The 12,249-nt window shown below is 43.9% G+C and overlaps 1 protein-coding gene across 1 annotated transcript in view; it reads left to right on the top strand.

Annotated features, from left to right (window-relative positions):
* Positions 1-726, top strand: part of LOC121560360 (ladinin-1) — a 104,785-nt gene extending 104,059 nt beyond the window's left edge. The window contains exon 10 of the mRNA XM_045216846.1: positions 625-726. Coding sequence (XP_045072781.1) covers positions 625-726 — 102 coding nt within the window. The remainder of the gene's footprint in view (positions 1-624) is intronic.
* Positions 727-12,249: the final 11,523 nt, after the last annotated feature.

Genomic DNA, 12,249 nt, shown 5'->3' with positions numbered 1-12,249 from the left:
GACACACAGACACACAGACAGACAGACAGACAGACACACAGACAGACATACACACAGACAGACAGACACACAGACAGACAGACAGACAGACACACAGACAGACAGACAGACACAGACAGACACACAGACAGACAGACAGACAGACAGACAGACAGACAGACAGACAGACAGACAACACACACACAGACACACAGACAGACACACAGACAGACACACAGACAGACACACAGACAGACACACAGACAGACACACAGACAGACAGACGTTAAGCTCTGAGTGGACAGAATCACAATCTCTCTCTCTCTCTCTCTCTCTCTCTCTCTCTCTCTCTCTCTCTCTCTCTGTCTCTCTCTCTCTCTCTCTCTCTCTCTCTGCTCTCTCTCTCTCTCTCTCTCTCTCTCTCTCTCTCTCTCTCTCTCTCTCTCTCTCTCTCTCTCTCTCTCTCTCTCTCTCTCTCTCTCTCTCTCTCTCTCTCTCTCTCTCTCTCTCTCTCTCTCTCTCTCTCTCTCTCTCTCTCTCTCTCTCTCTCTCTCTCTCTCTCTCTCTCTCTCTCTCTCTCTCTCTCTCTCTCTCTCTCTCTCTCTCTCTCTCTCTCTCTCTCTCTCTCTCTCTCTCTCTCTCTAGGATCTGCATCATGTTGATATCTCCAGTAAGCGGAGTACGTTTGAGAGTGCAGGGAGGACAGCTTTCCTAACCCAAACCCCCCACACCAAGGTCGATAAGTGAAGAAGGACTCAATGTTATAATATTTTGATTTAAACCTTAATTTTACAGTTTAAAAGTGCTTACAGACTGAGGCAGGGAGAAAGAAAGAGGTGAGGAAGAGAGGAAAGGAGAGGTGAGGAGAGAGGAAAGGAGAGGTGAGGAGAGAGGAAAGGAGAGGGGAGGAGAGAGGAAAGGAGAGGTGAGGAAGAGAGGAAAGGAGAGGTGAGGAGAGAGGAAAGGAGAGGGGAGGAGAGAGGAAAGGAGAGGGGAGCTGCAGGGGAGGAAGAGAGGAAAGGAGAGGTTAGCTGCAGGGGAGGAAGAGAGGAAAGGAGAGGTTAGCTGCAGGTGAGGAAGAGAGGAAAGGAGAGGTTAGGAGAGAGGAAAGGAGAGGTTAGCTGCAGGTGAGGAAGAGAGGAAAGGAGAGGTTAGCTGCAGGGGATTCTTTCAGCACTTTTAAAGGTGACTTGACCCTAACTTGATTCCTATTGGATCAGAGGACAGGGAATTCTGGTATTGTAATTTTAATAAGGTGAATCTTTCTGTACTGCCATAAAATGACTCTACAAGCTATTCCAATGCTCTCCTACCTTAACCTGTCTCAAACCTAACCCTAATCCTACCATGTTAAATCCCATTACCCCTGACCGTTAACCCTAACCCCTAAACATAACTCCTAAGAATGTGTCTAACCTTTAACCGTAAATAAAAAGTTTTATATCAATACTATATATCCTCCTGGTCTACTTTACTGAAGAAAACCTTTACCGCTGACTAAACCCAACAGAGGCCAAACCTAAACCGCTGGCGTTGAGGCGTTGTACCGTGAGGTGTTGCTTTATCTGTTTTTTGAAACCAGGTTTGCTGTTTATTTGAGCAATATGAGATGGAAGGGAGTTCCATGCAATAATGGCTCTATATACAGTAAAACTGTACGCTTTCTTGAATTTGTTCTGGATTTGGGGACTGAAAGACAAACCATGCGCATGCACAACTTCTAGTGGTTGATCAATTGTATCGCAAGCAGATATTGAAAAATAATTTGTATTTTGCACAGAAGTTTGGGCTGTAGGCAGCATTTACTTTTAAATTGTTCAATAGTCAATCAATCTTGCAGAATGCCAGTGTTTGGAACTCGCTATAGGCGACATGCATTTTTTTGAAAAAGTCACTGCAAAAGATTTAAACATTCTGCCCACACCTCTAGAGACATGCGATCTTTTAGAAACTCAAATATAGTATGCCTCTGATTTATCAATGAAAACATGCATACAGTGGCTTGCGAAAGTATTCACCCCCCTTGGCATTTTTCCTATTTTGTTGCCTTACAACCTGGAATTAAAATGGATTTTGGGGGGGTTTGTATCATTTCATTTACACAACATGCCTACCACTTTGAAGATGCAAAATATTTTTTATTGTGAAACAAACAAGAAATAAGACAAAAAAACAGAACTTGAGCGTGCATAACTATTCACCCCCCCAAAGGCAATACTTTGTAGAGTCACCTTTTGCAGCAATTACAGCTGCAAGTCTCTTGGGGTATGTCTCTATAAGCTTGGCACATCTAGCAACTGGGATTTTTGCCCATTCGTCAAGGCAAAACTGCTCCAGCTCCTTCAAGTTGGATGGGTTCCGCTGGTGTACAGCAATCTTTAAGTCATACCACAGATTCTCAATTAGAATGAGGTCTGACTTTGACTAGGCCATTCCAAGACATTTAAATGTTTCCCCTTAAACCACTCGAGTGTTGCTTTAGCAGTATGCTTAGGGTCATTGTCCTGCTGGAAGGTGAACATCCGTCCCAGTCTCAAATCTCTGGAAGACTGAAACAGGTTTCCCTCAAGAATTTGCCTGTATTTAGCGCCATCCATCATTCCTTCAATTCTGACCAGTTTCCCAGTCCCTGCCGACGAAAAACATCCCCACAGCATGATGCTGCCACCACCATGCTTCAATGTGGGGATGGTGTTCTTGGGGTGATGAGAGGTGTTGGGTTTGCGCCAGACATAGCGTTTTCCTTGATGGCCAAAAAGCTCAATTTTAGTCTCATCTGACCAGAGTACCTTCTTCCATATGTTTGGGGAGTCTCCCACATGGCTTTAGGCGAACACCAAACGTGTTTGCTTATTTTTCTTTAAGCAATGGCTTTTTTCTGGCCACTCTTCCGTAAAGCCCAGCTCTGTGGAGTGTACGGCTTAAAGTGGACCTATGGACAGATACTCCAATCTCCGCTGTGGAGCTTTGCAGCTCCTTCAGGGTTATCTTTGGTCTCTTTGTTGCCTCTCTGATTAATGCCCTCCTTGCCTGGTCTGTGAGTTTTGGTGGGCGGCCCTCTCTTGGCAGGTTTGTTGTGATGCCATATTCTTTCCATTTTTTAAATAATGGATTAAATGGTGCTCCGTGGGATGTTCAAAGTTTCGGATATTTTTTATAACCCAACCCTGATCTGTACTTCTCCACAACTTTGTCCCTGACTTGTTTGGAGAGCTCCTTGGTCTTCATGGTGCCGCTTGCTTGGTGGTGCCCCTTGCTTAGTGGTGTTGCAGACTCTGGGGCCTTTCAGAACAGGAGTATATATATATTCACTAATTATGTGACTTCTGAAGGTAATTGGTTGCACCAGATCTTATTTAGGGGCTTCATAGCAAAGGGGGTAAATACATATGCACACACCACTTTTCCGTTATTGTTTTTTTTTTAATTTTTTGAAACAAGTTTTTATATTTTTTTCACTTCACCAATTTGGACTATTTTGTGTATGTCCATTACATGAAATCCAAATAAAAATCCATTTAAATTACAGGTTGTAATGCAACAAAATAGGAAAAACGCCATGGGGGATGAAAACTTTTGCAAGGACTGTATATGTTGCGTGCGACAGTTTGATAACCCCCCCCATAATTGCTCCTGCAAATTCTAGAATCTCCACGCAAGCCAGAATTTAGTGAGAAAGGTACGCATGGTTGATAAAGAGGCCCCTGGAACCTAGCCATCACCTGGAACCTAGATGGTTCTGCCCAACACCTGGAACCTAGATGGTTCTGCCCAACACCTGGAACCTAGATGGTTCTGCCCAACACCTGGAACCTAGCTGGTTCTGCCCAACACCTGGAACCTAGATGGTTCTGCCCAACACCTGGAACCTAGCTGGTTCTGCCCAACACCTGGAACCTAGATGGTTCTGCCCAACACCTGGAACCTAGCTGGTTCTCCCCAACACCTGGAACCTAGATGGTTCTGCCCAACACCTAGAACCTGGGATCTTATTATATCCCAGAGAAATGTTTGTGCAGTCAATGTAAGTAACCTAATCTCTGTTAATTCAACTGTTAGCTCCGAGGGTATTGTCAGCAATAATCATATGCCCATAGAATTCAATTCCACTGTTTGCACTGAAACTGTCTGCCTTAGGAAGAAGCCCACTGTGGGCAGCCCACTCAGTACCATTGGCTGAAATGTATATGTCACTGACATGTCTACCTCAGATCAGCCTCTCAGAACAGCACTAAAAACAACCCAGACTAAAGATAACCCATAATAACATATGTAGCCTGAGAAACAAGGTTCATGAAATTGACAACTTACTAACATCATATTCTGGCCATCTCTGAAACACACTTAGATCATTCCTTTGGTGAGGCAGTAGAAGCTATACATGGTTATAGAATATATAGAAAAGATAGAATGAAATCATCCACGTGTTGATCACATCTTTACTAATGCTGCAGAAATCTACTCTAAAGCAGTATCCTAATCCATTGGATGTAATGATCATAATATAGTAGCCATATCTAGGAAAACCAAAGTTTCAAAGACTGGATCTAAAATTGTGTTTAAGCGATCATACAAGAGATTTTGGAATGATTCCGAATGTCGAAAGATGTAAAAAGAAAATACTTTTTGGCCTGATGTGTGTAATGAGGAACGTTGCACTTGAACCATTTATGAAACTGCTTCTTCCAGTTACTGAGAATGACTGTTAGAACTGCCAAATCCCCAGATAGATGATGAACTGAATACTGTATGGCTGAGAGGGACGAGGCAAAGGAAATAGCAAATACATCTGATAACACAGCAGACTGGCAACCATACAGTAAACTGGGAAATCAGGAAACTAAACTAAACAAAAAGAAGAAGAAACTGTACTATGAAACAGATAAATTATATAAAGAATGATAGTAAAAAGCTCTAGAGTACCTTAAATGAAATTCTAGGCAAAAAGGCGAACTCAGCTCCATCCTTCATTGAGGCAGATGGCTTGTTCATAACAAAACCCTTTGATATTGCCAACCACTTTAATAACTATTGTGTTGAAAAGATTAGTAAATGTAGGTATGACATGCAAACAACAAACGCTGAGCCTTCATATTCATACATAATGGACCAAATAATGGAAGACAAACACTGTAGTTTTGAGTTCCGCAAAGTGGGTGTGGAAGAAGGTTAGGGTTAGGGTTAGGAAAGAATAGTTACTATGTATAAATAAGGATAAACCACCTGGTACCGACAACCTGGATGGTAAATTACCACCTGGTACCGACAACCTGGATGGTAAATTACCACCTGGTACCGACAACCTGGATGGTAAATTACCACCTGGTACCGACAATATGGATGGTAAATTACCACCTGGTACCGACAATATGGATGGTAAATTACCACCTGGTACCGACAATATGGATGGTAAATTACCACCTGGTACCAACAATATGGATGGTAAATTACCACCTGGTACCAACAATATGGATGGTAAATTACCACCTGGTACCGACAATATGGATGGTAAATTACCACCTGGTACCGACAATATGGATGGTAAATTACCACCTGGTACCCGACAATATGGATGGTAAATTACCACCTGGTACCGACAACCTGGATGGTAAATTACCACCTGGTACCGACAATATGGATGGTAAATTACCACCTGGTACCGACAATATGGATGGTAAATTACCACCTGGTACCAACAATATGGATGGTAAATTACCACCTGGTACCAACAATATGGATGGTAAATACCACCTGGTACCCGACTAACCTGGATGGTAAATGGCCACACCCTGGTACGCAACGACAACGGATGGTAAATTACCACCTGGTACCGACAATATGGATGGTAAATTACCACCTGGTACCGACAATATGGATGGTAAATTACCACCTGGTACCGACAACCTGGATGGTAAATTACCACCTGGTACCAACAATATGGATGGTAAATTACCACCTGGTACCGACAACATGGATGGTAAATTACCACCTGGTACCGACAATATGGATGGTAAATTACCACCTGGTACCGACAACCTGGATGGTAAATTACCACCTGGTACCGACAATATGGATGGTAAATTACCACCTGGTACCGACAATATGGATGGTAAATTACCACCTGGTACCCACAACATGGATGGTAAATTACCACCTGGTACCGACAATATGGATGGTAAATTACCACCTGGTACCAACAATATGGATGGTAAATTACCACCTGGTACCGACAACCTGGATGGTAAATTACCACCTGGTACCGACAACCTGGATGGTAAATTACCACCTGGTACCGACAATATGGATGGTAAATTACCACCTGGTACCAACAATATGGATGGTAAATTACCACCTGGTACCGACAATATGGATGGTAAATTACCACCTGGTACCGACAATATGGATGGTAAATTACCACCTGGTACCGACAATATGGATGGTAAATTACCACCTGGTACCGACAACCTGGATGGTAAATTACCACCTGGTACCGACAATATGGATGGTAAATTACCACCTGGTACCGACAATATGGATGGTAAATTACCACCTGGTACCGACAACCTGGATGGTAAATTACCACCTGGTACCGACAATATGGATGGTAAATTACCACCTGGTACCGACAATACGGATGGTAAATTACCACCTGGTACCGACAATATGGATGGTAAATTACCACCTGGTACCGACAATAACCTGGATGGTAAATTACCACCTGGTACCGACAATATGGATGGTAAATACACACCTGGTACCCCACAACCTGGATGTGTTAAATTACACACCTGGTACCGACAATATGGATGGTAAATTACCACCTGGTACCGACAATATGGATGGTAAATTACCACCTGGTACCGACAATATGGATGGTAAATTACCACCTGGTACCGACAACCTGGATGGTAAATTACCACCTGGTACCGACAATATGGATGGTAAATTACCACCTGGTACCGACAATATGGATGGTAAATTACCACCTGGTACCGACAACCTGGATGGTAAATTACCATGGTACCGACAATATGGATGGTAAATTACCACCTGGTACCGACAACCTGGATGGTAAATTACCACCTGGTACCGACAATATGGATGGTAAATTACCACCTGGTACCGACAACCTGGATGGTAAATTACCACCTGGTACCGACAACCTGGATGGTAAATTACCACCATGGTACCGACAATATGGATGGTAAATTACCACCTGGTACCGACAACCTGGATGGTAAATTACCACCTGGTACCGACAATATGGATGGTAAATTACCACCTGGTACCGACAATATGGATGGTAAATTACCACCTGGTACCGACAATATGGATGGTAAATTACCACCTGGTACCGACAATATGGATGGTAAATTACCACCTGGTACCGACAATATGGATGGTAAATTACCACCTGGTACCGACAATATGGATGGTAAATTACCACCTGGTACCGACAACCTGGATGGTAAATTACCACCTGGTACCGACAATATGGATGGTAAATTACCACCTGGTACCGACAATATGGATGGTAAATTGCCACCTGGTACCAACAATATGGATGGTAAATTACCACCTGGTACCGACAATATGGATGGTAAATTACCACCTGGTACCGACAATATGGATGGTAAATTACCACCTGGTACCCGACAATATGGATGGTAAATTACCACCTGGTACCGACAATATGGATGGTAAATTACCACCTGGTACCGACAATATGGATGGTAAATTACCACCTGGTACCGACAATATGGATGGTAAATTACCACCTGGTACCGACAATATGGATGGTAAATTACCACCTGGTACCGACAATATGGATGGTAAATTACCACCTGGTACCGACAATATGGATGGTAAATTACCACCTGGTACCGACAATATGGATGGTAAATTACCACCTGGTACCGACAACCTGGATGGTAAATTACCACCTGGTACCGACAATATGGATGGTAAATTACCACCTGGTACCGACAACCTGGATGGTAAATTACCACCTGGTACCGACAACCTGGACGGTAAATTACCACCTGGTACCGACAATATGGATGGTAAATTACCACCTGGTACCGACAACCTGGATGGTAAATTACCACCTGGTACCGACAATATGGATGGTAAATTACCACCTGGTACCGACAACCTGGATGGTAAATTACCACCTGGTACCGACAATATGGATGGTAAATTACCACCTGGTACCGACAATATGGATGGTAAATTACCACCTGGTACCGACAATATGGATGGTAAATTACCACCTGGTACCGACAATATGGATGGTAAATTACCACCTGGTACCGACAATATGGATGGTAAATTACCACCTGGTACCGACAACCTGGATGGTAAATTACCACCTGGTACCGACAACCTGGATGGTAAATTACCACCTGGTACCGACAATATGGATGGTAAATTACCACCTGGTACCGACAATATGGATGGTAAATTACCACCTGGTACCGACAATATGGATGGTAAATTACCACCTGGTACCGACAATATGGATGGTAAATTACCACCTGGTACCGACAATATGGATGGTAAATTACCACCTGGTACCGACAATATGGATGGTAAATTACCACCTGGTACCGACAACCTGGATGGTAAATTACCACCTGGTACCAACAATATGGATGGTAAATTACCACCTGGTACCGACAATATGGATGGTAAATTACCACCTGGTACCGACACCTGGATGGTAAATTACCACCTGGTACCGACAACCTGGATGGTAAATTACCACCTGGTACCGACAACCTGGATGGTAAATTACCACCTGGTACCGACACCTGGATGGTAAATTACCACCTGGTACCGACAATATGGATGGTAAATTACCACCTGGTACCGACAACCTGGATGGTAAATTACCACCTGGTACCGACAACCTGGATGGTAAATTACCACCTGGTACCGACACCTGGATGGTAAATTACCACCTGGTACCGACAATATGGATGGTAAATTACCACCTGGTACCGACAACCTGGATGGTAAATTACCACCTGGTACCGACAACCTGGATGGTAAATTACCACCTGGTACCGACAACCTGGATGGTAAATTACCACCTGGTACCGACACCTGGATGGTAAATTACCACCTGGTACCGACAATATGGATGGTAAATTACCACCTGGTACCGACAACCTGGATGGTAAATTACCACCTGGTACCGACAATATGGATGGTAAATTACCACCTGGTACCGACAATATGGATGGTAAATTACCACCTGGTACCGACAACCTGGATGGTAAATTACCACCTGGTACCGACAACCTGGATGGTAAATTACCACCTGGTACCGACAACCTGGATGGTAAATTACCACCTGGTACCGACACCTGGATGGTAAATTACCACCTGGTACCGACAATATGGATGGTAAATTACCACCTGGTACCGACAACCTGGATGGTAAATTACCACCTGGTACCGACAACCTGGATGGTAAATTACCACCTGGTACCGACAACCTGGATGGTAAATTACCACCTGGTACCGACACCTGGATGGTAAATTACCACCTGGTACCGACAATATGGATGGTAAATTACCACCTGGTACCGACAACCTGGATGGTAAATTACCACCTGGTACCGACAACCTGGATGGTAAATTACCACCTGGTACCAACAATATGGATGGTAAATTACTGAGGTTGGTAGCGGAATACATTGTGACTCCTGTTTGCCACATCTTCAATTTAAGCCTAGAAGACGGTGTGTGTCCTCAGGCCTGAAGGGAGGCAAAGGTCATCCTGTTACTCCTGAGTGGCGCAGTGGTCTAAGGCACTGCATCGCAGCGTTAACTGTGCCACTAGAGATCCTGGTTCGAATCCAGGCTCTGTCGCAGCCGGCCGTGACTGGGAGACTCATGGGCGGCGCACAATTTGTCCAGGGTAGGGGAGGGAATGGCCGGCAGGGATGTAGCTCAGTTGATAGAGCATGGTGTTTGCAACGACAGGGTTGTGGGTTCGATTCCCACGGGGGGCCAGTATAAAAAAATATGTGTTCACTAACTGTAAGTCGCTCTGGACAAGAGCGTCTGCTAAATGACTAAAATGTAGATGTAAAAATGTTACCCAAGAATAGCAGAGCACCTTTTAATGGTTCAAACAGCAGACCAATCAGCCTGTTACCGGTGCTTAGCAAGCTTTTGGAAAAAATTGTGTTTGACCAAATACAAAGTTTTTACAGAAAACAAATTAACAACAGACTAGACTTTCAGCATGTCTATAGGGAAGGGCACTCAACATGCTCAGCACTGACTCAAACAAATGACTGATGATTGGCTGGAAGAAATCAATAATAAGAATATGTGGGAGCTGTTTTGTTAGACTTCAGTGCAGCTTTCGATAGCATTGATCATAACCTATTGCTGAAAAAACATAGGTGTTATGGATTTGCATCCTCTGCCTTATCATGGATTGAGAGTTACCTATCTAATAGACCACAGAGGGTTTTCATTAATGGAAGCCTTTATAATGCAAATTCAGTTGTGGGGTGTACCGCAGGGCAGCCGGCTTGGACCATTATTGTTTTCTGTGTTTACTAATGACCTTCACTGACCTTGAATAAAGCCTGTGTGTCCATGTACGCTGATGACTCAACAGGATACACGTCTGCTGCAACAGTCAAATAAATAACTGAAACATAGAGCTCCAGTCAGTTTTAGGATGGGTAACTAGCAATAGGCTGGTGCTAAATATCTCAACAACTAAAAGCATTGTTTTTGGGACAAATCACTCGACTCAACCCTAAACCTCATCTAGATCTATTATTGAATAATGTGGCGATTGAGCAAGTTGAGTAGACTAAACTGCTGGGTGTAACCCTAGATAGCAAGCTGTCATGGTCAAAACATATAGACTCAATGGTTGCTAAAATGGTAAGTAGTCTGTCCATGATAGGGCGTTACTCTGCCTTCTTGATATCTCAGTCGACCAGACAGGCCCTACAGGCCCTAGTTTTGTCGCACCTGGACTACTGCCCAGCTGTGTGGTCATGTGCGGCAAAGAGGGACATGGGTAAATTGCAGTTGGTCCAGAACAGAGCAGAACGTATTGCACTTAGATGTACATGGAGGGCAAATGTCAGTAACATTCATGTCAGTCTCTCCTGGCTCCAAGTTGAGGAGAGATTGGCATGTCAGTCTCTCCTGGCTCCAAGTTGAGGAGAGATTGGCATGTCAGTCTCTCCTGGCTCCAAGTTGAGGAGAGATTGACTGCATCACTATTGGTCTTTGTGCGAGTTGTTGATGTGTTGAAGGTACCGAACTGTCTGTTCAAGCAGTTGGCACACTGATCGGTACGACACAAGACATGCAACCAGAGGTCTCTTCCCAGTCCCCAGGTCCAGAACAGAGGTTGGGAAACACACAGTATTAAATAGAGCCATGACTACATGGAACGCTCTCCCACCCCAGGTAACTCAAGCTAGCAATAAAACCAGATAAAAGAACACCTTACAGCACGACGGGGACTGTGAAGAGACAGCCATTTCTATATATTTTGTATTGTAATTTACACTGTATTAGGGATTGTGTTATGTAGGTGGGTGGCCTTGCACGAATCCTTGGCTTATGCGAGCCGGAATGGATAAAAGGGCAGGAGCTATCTCCTGGTTCTGAAGAGTGAGGCAGAGGCAGCAGATTATGTAGTATTAGATAGTGTTATGAAGTGTTATGTAGTGTTATGTAGTGTATATTATGAATTTTATTTGTTGTGTTTTGTTTCCTGTTTGGACCCCAGGAAGAGTAGGGGATTGGGGATCCCAATAAATACTACTAACCTAGCTGGTTCTGCCCAACACTTGGAACCTAGCTGGTTCTGCCCAACACTTGGAACCTAGCTGGTTCTACTGAAGAACTGGAACCTAGATGGTTCTCCTGAAGGACTGGAACCTAGCTGGTTCTACTGAAGAACTGGAACCTAGATGGTTCTCCTGAAGGACTGGAACCTAGATGGTTCTCCTGAAGAACTGGAACCTAGCTGGTTCTACTGAAGAACTGGAACCTAGATGGTTCTCCTGAAGGACTGGAACCTAGCTGGTTCTGCCCAACACTTGGAACCTAGCTGGTTCTCCTGAAGGACTGGAACCTAGCTGGTTCTGCCCAACACTTGGAACCTAGCTGGTTCTGCCCAACACTTGGAACCTAGCTGGTTCTACCCAACACCTAGAACCTAATCAATTATTTATTTTTATTTTTATTTTTTTAACCTTTATTTAACCAGGTAAGCCA

Source organism: Coregonus clupeaformis, unplaced genomic scaffold (genome assembly GCF_020615455.1).
Source record: "Coregonus clupeaformis isolate EN_2021a unplaced genomic scaffold, ASM2061545v1 scaf0822, whole genome shotgun sequence".
NCBI classification, from domain to species: Eukaryota; Metazoa; Chordata; class Actinopteri; order Salmoniformes; family Salmonidae; genus Coregonus; species Coregonus clupeaformis.
Note: the sequence above shows the minus strand (reverse complement) of the source record. Positions and strands in the feature narration are given on the sequence as shown.